This window comes from Botryllus schlosseri, chromosome 6, assembly GCF_051294905.1.
Source record: "Botryllus schlosseri isolate E-star chromosome 6, Bs_hap1, whole genome shotgun sequence".
NCBI lineage: Eukaryota > Metazoa > Chordata > Ascidiacea > Stolidobranchia > Styelidae > Botryllus > Botryllus schlosseri.
In genome coordinates, this window is record NC_137241.1 from 27,516,878 (window position 1) to 27,535,713 (window position 18,836).

Here is an 18,836-nt window from a genome sequence, read left to right on the forward strand (position 1 = left end):
CAGTCGACATCAATGGATACTTTCTCTGTAGAATTAAGGCTTGGAAATGTGTAACTTTTTACATGACAACATTGAAACAACTGTGAAAGTATACGCTGCATGATGTTTAAGAAAAGGTGCCTCATCTCAATGGACGAGTACACTTCAATGGAACTTATTGAAACGTAATTAGCCATTTCTGGTTTCCTAGGAGATGGTAGTCAGTACACGCATCCCGACACAGTGAATAAGATTTAGTGGTTAAATCATATCACTTGGATCATACAATATGCGTAGTCATTTCATGAATTCGTGTGACTGGCTATCGAGGTCTGCCGCCTCGATTGGCGTCCGGAGGAGCATTTACAAGTGTTGATGAGAAGCTTCCTAATCGATTTCTGCAGTCCGGGAAGACATCTGATCAAGAGTATCGGGCTGATGACGCAGTAAATGAAAGGGAACAACAGACACACGTTCATTAGAACCATGTTCATCTGCATTTGCGGGAGCGACATATCTGCAGCTAGGAATATCATAGGCGGCGCCGTGCATATTCCATACGTCACTGTAAGCAGCACCACATGTCTGAATTGCTCTTCCGGCCTCAAACGATACCTGTCTTCTCCACCGCGCTTATAGAAACGAGAACAAATCAGCAGCGACTTGAAGCTCCATCTCGCAGCGCTAGTGGCCTGGAAAGCGCCTTTATCTTCGATTTTCTTCAGCATCGACAGTTTTTCGTCGGTATGTTTGGCGTCTGATGGTGAAGATGATGAGGCGTCAAATTCGACGTTCGAAGAGTGGTTTTCGGTGACGTTCGCGGAGACGCTTGATTTACGGGGGAGATGTTCCATGTACACCTTTCGAAGTGATGTTATTGACCTGCAAGTATCAGATATCATAGCTAAAACGGTGGTATCAAAGTGGACTATGTCTATTTTTTAAAATTTTGAAATATATTTTTCAAATTTGTATAAATTCAATTTTTTTTTAATAAATTTTCATTTTTCCCGCCATATCCTGGCTGTTTCTATTATCTCAAAATGTGTAAAATTGACAATGGGCATAGGCTACTTGGATTTCACAGCGACGAAATAAATATGACATAAAATCACATGTAGTCAGCTTAGAAGTGATTTTTCGAATTATTCAGGTGGAATATGCCTATACTGGCACTCTTTGCTTATGCGCTTATGATTTTAGACTCCTTCTAAGCAATAATTTTCAGTGTTTTTGGAAAAATTATACCTAGAATACTTGCACGATTCCGTTCTCCGAAATTGGTAATTCTACGTCTACTTGAATATAAATTCACGACGTCACTTTGACATGGGTTTCAACTACGAAATATAAACGAAGAATATTGGCCCGGTGTAAATGACGACCATATCAGTCGGCACACGCCGTGAATACCGCAAACAACAACAACGATGACTACTTTCATTACCTCTGTATAAGATTGAAATTGCAAAGACCGCGAGAGCGTATAGTTTTGAGGATAATGTCATTATGTAAGTAAATACACGTTAACTCTTAGCCTGAATACCCAACAGGTCTTGTAATTCGCGCCGAAAAATTTCATATTGCGGATTGCCTGCAGCAAAGGCGTTATTCCACAGAAATTAGTTCCGTATATGTTCATATTTGAAAACAGGGTCATCTGCAAGAACATAGGAAGCAATTCGCGTAAACTGTCAGGACAATGCTCTTGCTCTTAATTTCCGTATGCACGATGTTGCGACATCCCATGATCGTTTCACACCAGGTGAATATTCATGTCGGTTGTTAGTTTATGACAAAATGAGCAGTATTCCGTGTATTCCCTGAATCACAGTTCGGCAAAACCATTTCCTGGTCCTAGATTTACAGTAGTGATTTGCGTGATACACATATCGGCCGTAGCCAAAGGTCAGAAGCGGGCAACTTCTCCATCCGGCGGGCCGGATAAGGGAACATGAATATGAGGTGGACATGATTCCTGAATTTTGTTATGAGTTTAGGGGACACCCCGGAAAACGCGCTACAGATCGCTTCATCCTAACCTGCACTACCCTTTGTACACACAATTCACAAACGCACACATTCCTGCAGTTGCGAACTATGTCTGGATTGGGCGACCGATTCACGGGCGAGCCCAAATCGGTGGTATAAATGTGATCAAAAATCAGAGTGTATTTGGTCTCTAGTCGCCGGGAGCGCGAAAAGTTTTTGCATAAATGAAGGTATTTGATCAATGATATTGGTGAGTGTATGAGCAAGTGGTTTCTTCGAAAATTTAAAGCACGTATAATTATAATTTTGAACATTGATCATGGCATAAAAATATACCTTCATGAGCTTATCGTAGATTATTCACTCCGGGCGGATTCATTCTTAATTATTACTTTGTTGAACACTCCTGCAACCCCACGGCCTCGGGCTATTCTATAGTGTATATCTATATACCATAATCAAGACACGTACGGAGAGACACTAAATCGCGCGAAGCGCGCGAATTTTTTTAAAGTTTGGATCCATCTTCCTAAAAATATTCCACTATTAATAAATATTACGAATATTCTCGAAAAATTTGGGAATGGCATGGCCACTGACTACGTCAATGCGGTGAACATCAGTTGTATTAGAACGTCGCTTTGTCTTGCTAATGTTCATGCTCGAAAATGTTTGCGCCTAAATGCCTGTGGACGGCGACGCGGGCCTCATCATCACGTAAGACCTAAAACTGTCGGCGGGCCGTATGTTACCCGCCCCAGGCAAATGTGGTCAGAAACTAAATACTTTTATTTATTCGGAGTAAGACTACCAGAGATGAGCATGGATTAGGATTAGGTTTTAAAAAAACAGGATTTGTGAAATTTTGTCGGATTTGGATTGGATTAGACATTTTTTCAGAACGGATTAGGATTTGGATTGACCTATTTTCTGGGAGATCGAAATGTCGTGTATGGCGAATGGCGACAAACTTTATTCAGATCAGTTATTAATGTACTTATGGCTACTAAGTTATCTTGAATCAAGTGAATCGTTGATTGTGAAAGAAAATTTTCGAATTCCTCCATTGAATAAATTAGTATTTTTTTCTGAATTTCCAGTTGGAATCGGATTAGGATTGGACATGGACTTGAATACGTAAAAGTTATGGATTAGGATTTGGATTTGGAGGTTCGGATTTGCATTGGATTAGGACATAGAAATTTCAAATCCGCTCATCTCTGAAGACTACATCCAATTTTACTAGATAATTCTAGTCGGACTTATGAAATGTTTCTATGCTCCAATTTTAATTCTAATCTAATTTCTGTTTTCCCTGAAAATTATACAGAACTGTATAGTACCAAACGAGCCAAGCTCGATGTACAGACATTTACCATTCACTCACTCTTATGTTTATGAAAATGAACTCGATTTAAATCAATTTCCAAGTTTTTGCGAACTCTGTAATTCTGATTCCAATCTAATTTGTATAAAAAGAAAACTGTTTAGCTAGTATTCTAATTTTGAAAAAGTGAAGATTTTCCAATTATTCAACACTGCTTACCTCCGTAAGTGAATCAGCACTGCCATAAGTGCGACGGCCCACATTCCAATAGTCACTGCGATCCACGAGTTAGACATCGGCGGAAAAGCTCTAGAGCAGCCGGACACCGGCGGGTCCGTGATCTCATCTTCCGTGAAGCACGAACTCAAGCAAGAACAGACATCGGCGCAGCTCCAGCCCAGAGTAGGAATGATGACGTAGATGAGAGAAAGTAACCACAGCAAGCCGATCGCCACGTACGACCGTCTGCGTCTTGCGACGCGACTGAAGAAATAATAGTTCGGTGATATAGAACAGTGTGTCTTTACCGGGGTCCAAAACGAACCGCAGGGGTTCACCGGAACAGACTTGTTGTCTATTAAGATTAATGTTAGCGAAATGCCGTTAATCTAATTATTTTCTAATTTGTTAAATGTTTCTTTGCTCTAATTCTAATCTAATTAGTGAAATGTTTATAAGCTGTTATTTTAATTGCAAATTAATTTCAGTCTTTCCTGAAAATGCTACCGGAGAACTATATAGTGTAAAGCGAGCCAAGTTTGTTGTACAGACATTTGCTATTTCCATGCTTATGCAAATCAATACGATCTAGGCCAGCGGTTCTCAACCGGGGGTCTGCGGACCCCTGGGGGTCCGCGAAGCCTCTAAACTTGCAAAATGATTTATTATTGTAAGTCAGTTTCGCTTCATTACTCCTACAACTTCATGACTCACATCGACATAAAGGCCGTCTGAAATGACATGTCCTACTGCGCAAACTCATTTTAATTGCCAAATTGCCAATAGCCTACTGATGAAAAAGGTGTTGCGGTTCAGAGAAGTTTGTTGGAGTGATATACAAAACCACTATCCCAGACCAACTTCAAGATGAGCTGCTGGATGAAAATGGATAGGATGGACGTTATGTGTTCAATGAAAAATCGGAGTCTCGATTTTGGTGCTATATATGGTGCGATCATACTCCAAGGGGTCGTCAGTCCCCATTAATATACCATTCACCCCACCCATATTTATAGAAATAAATTTTCGGCACTCGGTCATATCAAATTGAAGAGGCGGATTTTCAAGACATGGCCACGAATTTCAGGAAAGTCAGCTTCAGAATTTGTTACCGTCTACCCAATTTTCACATAAATAGTGTGATATTAGTTTGTTGCAATATTTAGCACTATAGCCTGCAATTAATATTCGTAAAACACAGATGACGATTGCCCGATAATTAGAGCTTGTTTGTGGTATTCATGGTGTTTGTCGACTACTATGGTCATTCACACTAGGCCATTGTTGTTCATTTTTATTTAATAGCTGCCGACTTATATCATGACCCACTTCTAGGCTTTTATAAGACACTGCTTACATGAGATGGCGAGGATGAGCTTGGATAAACCTCCAATACATGGGTAGGTATTTTGAAGGCGACCTCGGTCGGACTCGAACCCGCAACCCAGTGGTGGTTGCTGCTGTTTGTTTATTTTCTGAGGTATTCATGGTGTTAGTCGACTACCATTGGACATTTTAAATTCCTTAACTGCCGATTTATACCACGGCCCACTTCTAGGCTTTTTGTGAGACACCGCTTACGCGGATGAGGTGGCGAGGAGGAGCCTAGATAAACCTCCAACATCTAGGTATAGGAATTCCGAAGTCGACCTCGGTAGGACTCGAACCCGCAACCCATTGGTGTTGCACCCGCGGATCTCGCCACCGTGTTGCTGCTGTGGAATGTGGATTATACCACTACGCTATCTCGCTAAATTGAGCTAAATTTGAACTAAAATTTGGGGAGGGGTCCGCGGGGTCCTTGGCGGTCCAAAAGGGGTCCGCGAAGACAAAAAGGGTTGAGAACCATTGATCTAGGCTTAATTCAATTTCCAAGTTCTCGCGAATTCAGTAATTCTACTTCTAATCTAATGCGGAAGAAATTGGTAGCTATAATTATAATTAGAATCTAATTTGGGTAAACGGAAAATCTTCTAGTTGTCCAACTAGCCCTTTATGTCAAGACGCACACCCGACTCATACGGCACATGTCACACTGACTGTATCATGACCATTTTGTTTGTGTGAAAATGATGTCGCAATGGCTTTGTTCTTTTGACACTGTTGCTGTACAGTACACTTGTACAGTCCATTTTGTGCGCCAGTAGCCTATGGTAATGAATTAAATCTGTAATATAACCAGAGGTGGTCAGTAACGAACAGTGGCGGCTCGTGACAATATCGGGTGGTGGGGCAAGGGCTGCGAGCGACTTTTATCAACATGACGTCACAATGGCGTTTCCCAACGTAAAAAAGTAACTTTATGATGGTCACATGAATTTCCCGACAACAGTGATTTTAACGTAGGTGCCGCGAGAGGTTTGCCGGTGAGCCGTGACTTGAAGTGTGGTAACAAATGTTTTATTCATTTATTTTTAATCAAAGGATTATTTTACAAAATGTACGTGAACTAAGAATCGTCCCTATGCCACGAATCAAGTATCAGGTCATCCTTAGTAGCATGCGTTTTGATTTCATGGTAGAGTTATAGATTACGCAAATCGATAGACCCTAAAATCCGACCGTCACCCCAAATTCGAAATCCGGATCCAGTCCGGCCAGGTAAAAAAACATTGAAATCCTGATCCGGCTCCTGAACCGGACTGTGGCCATCTCTGGTTACGACCAGGTGATAATAGGCAACCAAAGCGGAGGCACCCGGCGTACGATTGGATCAATAGACTGGACAACTTCTAGACCTCTCATTTTCGCTCTAAAGGCAACTGCGTAAACTACGTACGGAATAAAGATTCAATACGATTCATGTTCGCACTTGACTTGACCTGACTAATTCCAATGACTAGAACTTGAGAGATTGCGTAAGCCTAACTGGAAAGGTCAACGAGTTCGGACACATACGCAATTGTTATCTCATAGATTGGGCCTGTCATATTGAATCCAGAACATCAATTTGAATGGTCTTTGAAGAACTAAGGACAGCATCCTCGGAACTTCGGTCTCGGAACAACGTAGGACATTTTGGCCTTGAAACTGGAGACTGTGACACAACACATACGGCTTACTGTCTATAAGTCTGCTGCGAAATCGCCGTTGGAAAATATATTAATATATAAATACATGAATAAAAGCCGTAACTTAGTATACTGTTACAAGAAATCATCGAGAAGTAGCATACGCAATCTCATAACCCATTCCGGTATGGTACACTGTCAAAATCAATGCAAACAGACGAACACCGAACTTTGAGTAAAATAGATCGAGGAATAGGCTGATCGAATGATCAGCTGTTAGCCGACATCGAAAATGAAATAGCTGTCGCAATTGACAGGGGATTGTAAGCAAATGGTTTGAAGGCCACAATTTCACAGTGAAATGGACATTGGCGAACATAAAATCATGTGAATATTTGAATGCAAACCGAGAATCTTGGTTAGCTGTTTCATGCGATCATCATGGAAATATCATCACCGATCTCGTTATGGAACGCAGACTATAGATTAGCACAGACCGACACCGGCTTTTGCGTGAGATCCGCAATGACGTAGGTAGGCTAAGTATCAGATCAGCGCGCATCTCTACCATACTCGACCTCGAAAACGAAATAACTGCCTCAATCATTGGGTGTCAACTTTAAGACTTGGCACCGCGTTCGATACTAAAATCAAGACATACCGTGTGAAAGCTCATGACAGATCTAGGTATGGAACATCGTTAAAATCAATAGAGACCAATAACGGCTTTTGCGTAAATTTGTTGGCGATAAATAAGAGTCAGCTCTTACTCGACTTTGGAAACGAAATTACCACCCACATAGTTCAGTGACAAACCTAAAACTTGTTACAGCGGTCGATACTAACACTTACCGTGCCAAATGTCATGACCGATCTCGGTATAGAACATCGTCAAAATCAATGGAGACCAATACCGGCTTTTGAGTAAAATCTGTTTGCTGTACTATGTACATGATAGATCAGCACACACTGAACTTCGGAAACGGAATTACTACCATTATCTTTAAGTAGCAAGCCTGAAACTTGAAGCAGTGTTAAATACTACCTTCACGACATATCATACCAAGTTTCAAGAATTATCATGGTGCGAAACACCGTCAAAATCGACCTATACCAGCAAAGGTCGACTCAACGCATATTACGGTAACCGAGTTCAGATATAGATACGATTGTTACATCACACCTTAGGGGCCAGTAGGCATATTTGCCCCGGTTGCTCGGCCATTTTACGAATAGGAGAGAGTAAATCACCGTTTCTTTATTGTGCGCGGCTTTGAGAGAATAGATAGTGAAAGCTTGTTATGAGCGCTACCGGGGCAAGCCCCGGCTAGGCATTCACAAAGCGAAAACACAGAAGAGAATTCGATTTTCGCAGAGATTTCGCTATGTATGGGCGTTTGCAAGCGAAAGCACAAGAACGCGGATTTCGCTGTGATCTCGGTATATATTGATTGCTGTGCGTCTATAAATGGTTAAATTGTTATTGAACAGAATTTTAGGTGGGGCAATGCCCCAGTTGCCCTATAGGACGAGCCGCCACTGGTAACGAAGTACTTCTACTTTTTCGAAGTACTCAAGTAGTTTTCCTCTACTTCTGGTACTTACTCAAGTAGATATGATTTACGCTACTTCTACTTCTACTTCATAATATTTTGTGATCTACTTACTTACTTTTCGCTATTTTCAGTTTGTCAAGTAGAAGTAGTTCAATCTTCCAATCAGGAAGATAGCCTGAGGAATTTCGGGACTGATTTCACGGAGTATCAACATTTAACTTTCATAAAAGTAGAGTAAAGCCCAGAATTTTCGTCGCGCTTCGCGCGTAGTGGATATACGGCGTAACCAGTATGATTTCACGAAAGTATCGATAAATATAATTAAGGTAGCGGCTTGGCGTGGTTCCGTTCACACAGGGATATCTAGATCTAGATATCCCTGAGTTCACACCACATTGTCGCTCTTCGCCCATATGAAATAATTCATCGCAGTATATATGGCTCATCAAAACGTTTGAAACTGATGTTTCGCAATCTAGCATTTACTTGTCATATCGTAATCTAGCATGTCCATTGCGCGTCCTAACCTGGAAAAGTGGACTCTGACATTTTTTTAGTTTTATAACTGTTTTAGCATACCACCTTTGAAACTTTCTGGACTAAAGGCATGAAAAACGGGTTCCACTTTTAGAACTAGTATTTAAGTTCCATTTTCAATTCTCAGTAGGCCTATCATATACTTTGAGTTATAATTAATACAAGTTCTCTAGTCTGGATAACATACATGTTGAAGTATAAAAGCAAGTGTAGTAATACCTTTAATTTACGGAAATAAAGCTACCCAATATTGCATTTTTACGGTCCACCATATTTTTTATTAACGTTTACTAATCGCGCAAAGCGTTCACACCGTATCCCATACTTCTCCGTATTGCTCTTCGACTAAACTACGGACCTTATAATATGGAGGATGGCGCAATACCATGCTATTTTCTAAAACGTGCTGTTCGAGAAGACAGGATAAGTATCGCATTTCCATATCAATCCTAACATTTTCATCCCATGATGTGGACGAATGCTTATGATATCGAAAATTGGTTACCTGCTGGTATGCATCAATATGAATCAAGCTCGTCACCTTTCGCATAGCTCAATTTGCACCTTTATACAATTCACGTGAACAAATTAGGAACGTTTTCACAATTACTTACTTACTTGAGTACTTTTAAAGTCAGTCAATTCTACTTCTACTGCAAGTAGTTTTAGGTTGCTTATGGAAGAAGTACTTCTACTCGTACTTGAGTAGATTTTTCCGTCGCTACTTCTACTTCTACTTGAGTAGCTTTCTTGACTACTTTGACCATCTCTGAATATAATCTATTTCCGTTGTTGTGACTCGGCGACATTCCGGGGTTCACCGAAGGCCTGCAGATTAGCGTAAGGGCTCGCCAGGTTACTAAAGGTTATGAACCGCTGACATGGAAAATGGATCCAAATTCGGTCGATGAATCACGCAGCATGTGGCCTATACCTCACATTTGTCCTTTCCGTGCCGTAATTATAAATGCGCAGAAACTCAGTGTGCTATTCGCGGAGAATAACAGGAAATGAGTAATCGTTTCACCTGTGTATGGCTACCGCCACCTCCCGAGCAATCAGTCAATAATCGGGGTGGTTATTTTTAACTGCGCGAAACACACGTAGCGCTGCGCACAATGATTCGGGTACACAAACCCGAATCGAGTATTAACTGTAACGGTTCGTGTCGAGCAATGAAAACGATATTTTCAAGCACAGTAATTTTTCATTCCTTGCAACTATGAGAATTAAAGTTTCTTTACTGTCTTTTAGCAGCGGGAGCCTTGAAGCCACCCCATCACCCAGAACACGTAGTGCAAGGCGTCGGCAGTGACTGTGAAAGGACGAATGAATCGCGGAGTCGTGATAAAGCACCACGAAATAGATATGGTCCAAATTCCAAATTACGTTTAATTTCAGGCATTCTCTTATTTGTGGTCTCATAAAAGTTACTCATTTAAACTTCCCAAGCCATGCAGACTGTTATGACGTGTTATGAGTGCTGGTGCCCGAATACTCATCCTAATATTCGGTTCGAAATCGAATCATACAGGTCATCGACTTATCAAATTTATTGCTCGGCAAGCCGGTCATAAATTACCATCAAATTGCCTTTTGCCAAATGTAAAGCGTGACGTAAACCAATCGCAGCGAGCCGTGAGATTTGCTTGTGTTCACGCCCTATAGGACACTATGGTTTCACTTTAGCTATTGATTCGAGGGTGGAAGAGGGTAAGGCTGTCATATTCTTAGTAAAAAAGTACTGATCCGGCTCGGGCCAAAAATTCGAAACTCCGGCCGGATATCCAATCCGGCTCCGGTCCATGCGCCGCCTTACTGTATATTAGTGCGTAGCGGATCGACAAATTATCTGGTCCTACTCCGGCCGTATCAGGAAAAAGTACTGATCCGGTTCCGATCCGGCTCCGGCCAAAAATGAAAAAAGTCCGGTCGGAAATCCGACCCTACGCGGTACGGTGGTTCCGTGGATTTATAAATATGGCTCGTTTATTTTCGCACTGGCTTGGCGATTACTTGCGTGTGGTTGGTTGGTGGTTATTTAGTTACAAAAGTGATGCTTATCGATAAAGATTCTGGCCGCAGCAAAAAAGTGCTGATCCGGCTCCGGCAAAAATTGAAAAAAATCCGGCCGGATATCAAATCCGGCTCCGGTCCATGCTCCGCACTACTGTATATACGATAGTCGATGAACAATGTTCGTTTCAATTCTCTACTATAGTTGCTGACGATTACCCCTGACGAGTGTCAGCAAAAAATATTCGGGTTAAGGCAAGCATAATAATACCAACGATGTCTACCATATTCCCAAAGGACATCCCTTTCCGTCGTATTAGGATTAAAACGCACGGCGTCGCATAGCGCATTTCCGGCGGATTAGATATTTTCGCAATTCGTTGACATTACGTTTCGGCGCGATGCCATCGATTTTATTCTAGTAGACGCGAAAGATATTTGATCACAAACCCTAAGTCGGTAGACTGTTACGATGGGATATCCTGTTATGGAGCTTTATTGGCGAAAAATTACATTTAAGCCGCCGAGCCTGCAGCGTTTCCGGAAAGCGTCACGTTGCACAGTAATTCGAGGTGGGACCATACGGAGTTTCAGAGACCCGTCAATTTTCGATACACTGTCTTCCAATGCCATGGTATTGAATTTGTCAAGCCCAATTTCCCGTAATATATTACTCGTGCATTGCCCCAGTCAAACTTGAAGCTCCCTTATTCTCTTAATTCTAAATATTTCATAGTTCATTCTGACGTTTCCAGTAACGTAATTCCTCTACTCGCACCGCTTACTCAAGTGCCTGTATGCTATTAGGCTACTTCCGTTTTAACTTAATAATCCCTTGGTAGGCGAAAGTATTTACTTTTTAGCGATAGTAGTTGTGAGGTATGTTTGCATCACATTTATAAGTTAAATCCAGTACCAATTTATTGATGATGTTGTCACTTCAAAACACCACAAGACTGCGATACAATGAAAATACAGGAAGGTGTTGAAACGACTTGGAGTAGTGTTTAAAATCAGACACCCATCTTGGCCTTGGCGATGTAAATCAAAGGCGTGGACGTTGGATAGATAGAAATTGTTATACGGTCTGTGCTATACAGTCCTTAAATCACTACAACTAAATATATTACGGAAAATCTCATAGGTATAGGCCTATAGTGTCATTAATCCGTATACGTTGATTGCGAAGATGCACCGTGTGATTTCTAAAGTAGCCACCTCCGAATAACTGCTAAAGTATGGGACTCCTCTTCCAAATCCTCTTTTTGAACTACTTGCTCGATTAATGTCTTTCAGACCTTCAATCTATGCTTTCGCTTGAAGCAGTCTCGATAGGTCTTGGAAACCGATACTTCTATTTGTAACTTGCTTCTATTTCTACTTGAGTAGCGACGATCGCCAGTCTGACTTCCTCTGGCTGCATTTTTACATTGCATATACCGGAGGACATGCGCTAGTCACCGCATAGCGATGTTTAGACTTTTCTGGTTCGGTCTATTTTGTCCGGCTACACTCTGAGAGTAATTAGTGGAGCATTACTATTCTATTACGCTACGGTCAAGACAGAATACATAGACCAAGGTACCTGCTCGGCACCGCCGTATCTCGCACGCTACTTCTATACGACCGGGAATATGGCTTCTTGTCGTTGATGCGCACTGCTCCCGCTGCGCTACGTAGCGATATGCTGATTCGAGATCGCATCACTTCGATCAAAAATCCTGGAAACACATCGCACTTAACTTTCTATAGTATCACTAGGGCTGTGCAAAACCGTGTAGCCCAGTAATTTGATCTTGAATCGGGTATTAGGGCTTCGAGTCGAGTCGAATATCTGAGAATCAATATGTACCCACAAAGAAACGAAAAGCCAGTTATAGAGACGACAAATTTCGCGTTATTGGGAGGGGCCGTTCACACTTCCACTTGTGTGCCTTGGAGTCGACTTTCATCAAAACACACCAACCGAAACTGTCAACAGGAGTTCGTGTACCACCTGGGAATAGTGCAGTGAACGCTCTCTCATTCGAAGTTTCATGCTGGTGACGTCATATTTTGTGATACGATTGTTGATATACAATGTTCTTTCTTATTCTCTACTAGTTGCTGACGATTACCCCTGACGAGTGTCAGCCAAAAATATTCGGGTTTCATTTCAATATGAATATACTATTCAATCACATTAAAGCTAATTTCGTATATATTCTATCATACCTATTTCATTGCACTTTATGACAATGTCGTGGGTTGATCGGAAATCAAAAGAAGTATCATTTCCTCTAACGCACGTTACTATTTACTAAATGTTTCGTACGCTGTGATACGATCAATCGAAGTTTCAAGGCATACATCGACGAGAAAAAAGTATCGAAACTACAATACCCGTTGAGAAATGACCTCTTGGTGGGAAGGAGCGTATAATTTCAGAAGTCGATAAGAAGTCTGACGACTCGACTTGAATCATTAAAATTAATACTAGATTCCGATTCGAGTACTGAAATCATTGTGCGTAGCCCTAGTCATAACCCGTTCAAGATATTCAATACTGTGACACATTGGCACAATTCCCGTGACTTGTTTACGACGTTGGCGCCCATCCGCGAATAGAATATACCGCGATATAGCGCATATTGAAAAATACTTATACGCGCGCGTAGCATAATACGATAACGATAGAGTTCACGGAAACTCACCAATATTGCCGCACATCACAACGTACATCCCGTAGAGAAAAGCTTTCCGAAAGGCCCAGAGTTTCACCAGCTCCTCGCGGACTTTGCCTTTGTGATCGGATTCGATACCGTATCCCTCCAAGTTGAAATACAAACTGACGATCTAAAAGTATAGGGATTGATATCCAATTGAATAATATATTCATATCGAAGGAAATGCGAATATTTCAGCCTGACACTCATCAGGAGTAATTGTCACTAGTAGAGATTTCAAAAACCACATTGCATTTGTATATCACCTAGGCTTACCATACGTCCTCTTTTAAGAGGATTTGTCCTCTTTTTTGACTTTTTTGAAAGTGTCCTCGGAGGACGCCCTTTTGTCCTCTTTTTTGAGATTTTGTCCTCTTTTTTAGGATTTAGAGCATATTTCGAGCAAATTGCGAGTGATATGCCACATATTAGCACAGACGTGAAGCTCCGACGGGTGAAAAACGGTGATTTTAGCTCTAAGCGAAAAGATGACCTTTTTTTTTTTTTTTTTTCTTTAGTCATCCACCTGGCAATGTGGGGTGAAAAACGGTATTTTGAGTTCTGAGCGGAAGAGATGACCTTTTTTTTTTTTTTAGTCAACCGATCACAAAGTGGGAAAAATTAACCGATTTTTGAGAATTTCACTCCGGATCTGCAAGTTGCAAATTTCTGAAAAAGTGTCCTCTATTTTGATTTCCAAAATATGGTAAGCCTAATATCACCAGTGGTAGGTTATTACCAAACATGAATTCACAGGCATAATAATCGCGGCGAAGAGATGGCCCAAGCTCAATGTACTATTATACAGAATTATACACGAACTCTTTCTGTTGGCACAAATTATAGGTTGGCAGATTCTGTTAAAAGTCGACAAATGAAACAACAAATGGCCTCCCGCGACCACGTCAAATCTGTCGATTCGATATTTTTTGGCACAGATAGAATTATCCGTTAAATGTTTGCCAAGTGTTCGACTACAAGCCAGAGAGGGTTGAAGTAGTCATCGTTGGTACTCAATATAGAGGTGGTCGGTAACGCAGTATTTCTACTTTTCGAAGAAGGCCTAATCTAGCCGGTTTTCCCTAATCGCACTACTTACTCTCTAGAGCAGGAGTTTTTAAACCGGGTCCGTGAACTAGTTTTAGGGGGTCCGTGAAAGGGCAATACATTACATACGTCATCACAAAACTACAAAAACATATTTTCCTTTGACAATGACATCATGAGTGTGACAGTGACAAGTTTGTCTGGTCATTAGTTATCTTATTTTAGAAGTGTAATAACCTAAATAGAATTGAGGTTGATGTAATGCCCTTCTAGTCTTTGGTTCATGAAATTTGAGGAGTGCGCGCTAGAGCGAGGCATGAACCGGAGCCGCATTGGATCTCCGGCCGGATTTTGTCATTTGCGGCAGGAGCTGGAGCAGTACTTTGTCTGATTCGGCCGAAGCCGAATCGGAGATGGATCCGTACTTTTTACTAAGAATAGGGCAGCCTTACCCTCTTCCGCCTTAGAATCAATAGTTAAAGTGAAACGTTCATGGGAACAACCCACATGATCCAAGTTGGCACAATTACTTCAGATAAGGGTTGGGCTTGATCTTTGAGTTCCTAATTTCCTGTTTGCATTATTTCAATCAATATTCATTACAGTCATGTAAGTAGATAATTATTATTGGAGTTTTTCGGAGCGGATCACGGTCATTTCTAGAATCAGGCCTATGAGTCGGACCAGAGCTTTAAAGACTGGATCGGAGTAAAACCAGAGAATTTGTCGATCCGCTCCGCACTAGTACGCACAACCGTCCAGAAAACTTGAAGGGGTCCGCGATCAATATAGTGATCTAATGGGTTTGAAATTTCTATGTCCTAATCCTAATCCAATCCAAATCCGAAGCTTCAAATCTCAATCCAAGTCAGAATTCAGAAATTTTGTACCTTCCAATCCTAATCCTAATCCTAAATTTAGAATTCCTCTTAGAAAGCCTAAATCTTATGCTCATAATTATGTAAAAAGAATTAACACTCATAATGAGTGCCAAAGAACATGCAGTAACTTTGGTAGGACGAAAAACTTTCAACGAGCGAGGTAGTGTTATGGTTATGCGTCCAGCTTCTGGATCGGTAGGTCGTGGGTTCGATCCCCGGCCGGGTCATACCAAAGACTCGAAATTGGTATCCGCAGCCATCCTGCTAGGCGCTCAGCATTCACGGATAGCATGGAGGAGAAAAAAACGGGGGCGCAGACTAGATGACCTCAGGGCCGTATCGCAACTCCGTCGTCAAAGCATCTCGATGGTGCAGGCGAAAAATAATATTATCTCTCTCTCTCTTCATTCGCCACAGGACATCAATCTCCCGAAAATCGGCAAATCCAATCCTAATCCAATAAATATTAAATCTGAAATCCTAATCCAGTGTCAAATCCTAAACCTAATACATGCTCATTGTTCAATTGCTCATCTCTGCTAAAAAAGCGGAAGTTATTCGTTACTGACCGTTTCTGATAAGCTCAGTTCGGTTTATTAGCAATTTTATCAGTTCAATACGCCACATAAATTGCGATACAACGAAAGATAGGAAAATGTCGAAACCACCTGGAGTAGTCTTTGGAATCAGAAACCCACCTTGGCCTAGGCCAGTGGTACCTGTACCGTACCTGTGGTACGCGTCCCATTCGTGGTACGCGACTAGATTCCCGTTTTTTTTTAAACCGAAGGTAGTTCAGGTGGGGTTGATTTTAGACCGGCGGTAGTTATTAGTTCAGGCGGGGTTGATTTTGAGTTTTTTGGAGCTGTCGTCGTCGTGGATAGGGGTTATCCCACCAATGACGGCCCACGGGGAAGAGATCTAGTCGTAAAGCATTGGGCTTCGTACCTAACCAAATTCCGTTTTATTATATTTGACCTCAAGAATTTCAAATGGACCCACTACAGAAATCATATACTGCGCCTTAATATGGGGAGTGGAAACAATTGACCGCTTTAGGCGCGCGTGACTTATGTAGGGGTAGGTGGTACGCGAGCACTCCATAAAACCTCGAAATGGTACGCGGGTGGAAAGATGTTGGGAACCCCTGGCCTAGGCGATCTACAGAGGAGGCATGCACAATTGCACATGCACACTGAATGAAAAGTAAAATAATATAGTATAGAAAAAGCAAGCGACAAAAATGGGATGGCATGTCCGGTAATCTTCAAGGCGGACTAGTATTTATTTAGTAGATATTGCGTGTATTTTGACTTGAATGTGGACATGCTCGCCGACTGTCGGCCGTCGGGATACTGTTCCACAAGTCAGGTCCGGCATATTTGATAGAGCGATGATCTTTTCGATCGTTCATGTAATATTTGGATGACGCGGACGCGCGTGTGTCGTACTTGTGCGCTTTTGATTCCGAGGTTAAGAAGCCTACAAGCCTTGCACCTTTTCAAACATCGAGCGAGGTTGTTCTTGTTGATTTATTTAGCCACAAGTTCGGATTCTTGCCGCCTAACGGCCTTTTGCACCACTGTCAATGAAATCGAAAGCAAGGTAGACTTACTTGAATGAGTGCTAAAAATGAGAAGATAACGTTGGCGGCAAGGGTTGAACTGACGTGCGCGTACACTCGGCTTTGGCGTAACAAGTTCCGGTTGTTCATCGCAACGGCGACGAGCACGCCGACGTTGATGATGATCGGGATCGACGGTATCGCCGCAAATGCGATGAAAGACGGCTTGTTCCTGCTGACGCAGTATCCATCGTGACCAGTGGCGTTGGGAGTTGACAGCGTCGTGAAATTCATCGCACCGCTACTATATCGCCGTATCGGCAAGGTGAAATGTGTTGTTTTAATTTTGCTAAAAAGACATCTAGGTTATAAATATTTCGGATCTCCAACTGCAACGAATAAGAGTCAGACGTGTGGTACTATATACGCCCGATAGTCTACTATAACTTTTTTCAACAGTATAGTTATAAATGCATTGCTCGTCAAAAGTTCGACCAACTTGGATCTAAATGCAATATTTGAAAGAGAGCAATCTTGCCTTTCCGAATAGGGTGATGCATCAGCAACTGAGCAAATCGTGGTTGTGCTAGAATGACACACGGCTCTTAACTTGTGCATAATTCCCCGAAGAGGTGTAATCTGGAGTTTCTTGAGTCGTAATTTAATCAAATTAGACCAAACCCATTTTATACCCCAAAAAACCTTCGATATTTGCGCATTTTTCATAAGTTTATATAATTCTCATAAGTCACAGCTAGGGGAATCGGTTCCAAATGAATTCCTCAACTGTAAGTATTATTCCCTCGAAACCATAGCTTCGTCGTTCGTGTCTGCCACTACTAAGATTCTGCGTTATATATAAACAATAAACATGCGTCCCACTATTTCACTCAGCTATTCATATCTGGCCAGCTGGTACTAAAGGTTCAACACCCCTGCATTCTAGTTTATTCAGTGAACAGATTATGAGATTACCAAAAAGTCCCAGAAGAAACAAAACTACAAAATATCCGCCGTGGAATTTGGAAGCACTGTCTGCTTTGCTACGTAGTGCTGGAATCAATGTTCCCTCTAATTTTTCAAGAGTCTGCGCAAACACGCCAACTCACTGCGCAGGTCCTCGGACAACAGTGCGCAACCACCCTCCAATAGGGTGATAAACTAACTACTGGGGGCTTCGCCCCCCAGACCCCCCTACGGCTCTAGGTTTCTTCCGATACTTATCATGTACATTGGGTGGCCATTTAGTAGTAGCGTCCCTAAACGCGCGAGGCGCGAAAAAAATTCTATAATTCATGATTGCATCGGCCAATATGATCGGGAATTGCATATATATTGCTATCAATTTTTATCCTCTCCCTGCTCACATAATCAGATTTACCGGTAGAGCTGATCCAGTGAGGTGTGTTGGAATAGATAGGCCCTCTAAATAATAATAAAACATCTTCGGGCGTACCCGTTGATATAATGACTTCGTTACATGATGCTATTTCGTGACCCCCTATCTGCTATGTCAAAAGATATTGAAATCGCCAAAACGTACTAAAGTAAAAGACGTACACGATTTCAAATTGGTATTTCTTAACTGGAAAATAATGTTCCCTCGATATGGCATTTGCCTTGTTGTGGGACTCGGATCGCCAGGACAGGAACATTCGGTGCCATCCATTCAGGCGCCCATGGACATGAACAACTACACATATAGTTGTATATATCGAAGTTTTCGGTCAGCACCGGGGCAGTCTTTTTCGCCCAAGGTTTTCTCGCTGCTGATCGTTCTGGCGCACTTCTTGGATTCGCATGTTACATAGCCTTTAGCTTCATATGTCTTAGCGCGTCATGATGTGGTAACGACCGACGCCCAACTGCCCATTTCTATAAATCATGCCTGATTTTTGTTAGGAAAGGGTACCCAATAATCAAATATCTTACAATAATAAAACGCGCGTAGCGCGAAAAAAAATTCCTGAAAAATTTCAAAAAATACACCAAGATTTATGTT

The 18,836-nt window shown here is 41.8% G+C and overlaps 1 protein-coding gene across 1 annotated transcript; it reads right to left on the bottom strand.

Moving 5' to 3' along the window:
* Nucleotides 1-9: 9 nt before the first annotated feature.
* Nucleotides 10-17,875, bottom strand: LOC145441921 (uncharacterized). Its single transcript, XM_080319877.1, has 5 exons — nucleotides 16,886-17,875; nucleotides 13,331-13,472; nucleotides 12,223-12,358; nucleotides 3,518-3,781; nucleotides 10-861 (listed from the first exon to the last, which is right to left on the bottom strand). Exons 1-5 carry the CDS (start codon nucleotides 17,126-17,128, stop codon nucleotides 282-284), a joined length of 1,365 nt encoding a protein of 454 aa, XP_080176003.1. The 5' UTR covers nucleotides 17,129-17,875; the 3' UTR covers nucleotides 10-281.
* Nucleotides 17,876-18,836: the final 961 nt, after the last annotated feature.

Excerpts from the sequence above, each read along its gene's own strand:
- LOC145441921 (XM_080319877.1), bottom strand. The coding sequence starts at position 17,128 with ATGAATTTCACGACGCTGTCAACTCCCAACGCCACTGGTCACGATGGA. Across the intron at positions 13,473-16,885 it reads CATTTTTAGCACTCATTCAA|ATCGTCAGTTTGTATTTCAA; the intron begins GTAAGTCTACCT and ends CTATACTTTTAG. Across the intron at positions 862-3,517 it reads GTGCTGATTCACTTACGGAG|GTCAATAACATCACTTCGAA; the intron begins GTAAGCAGTGTT and ends TGATACTTGCAG.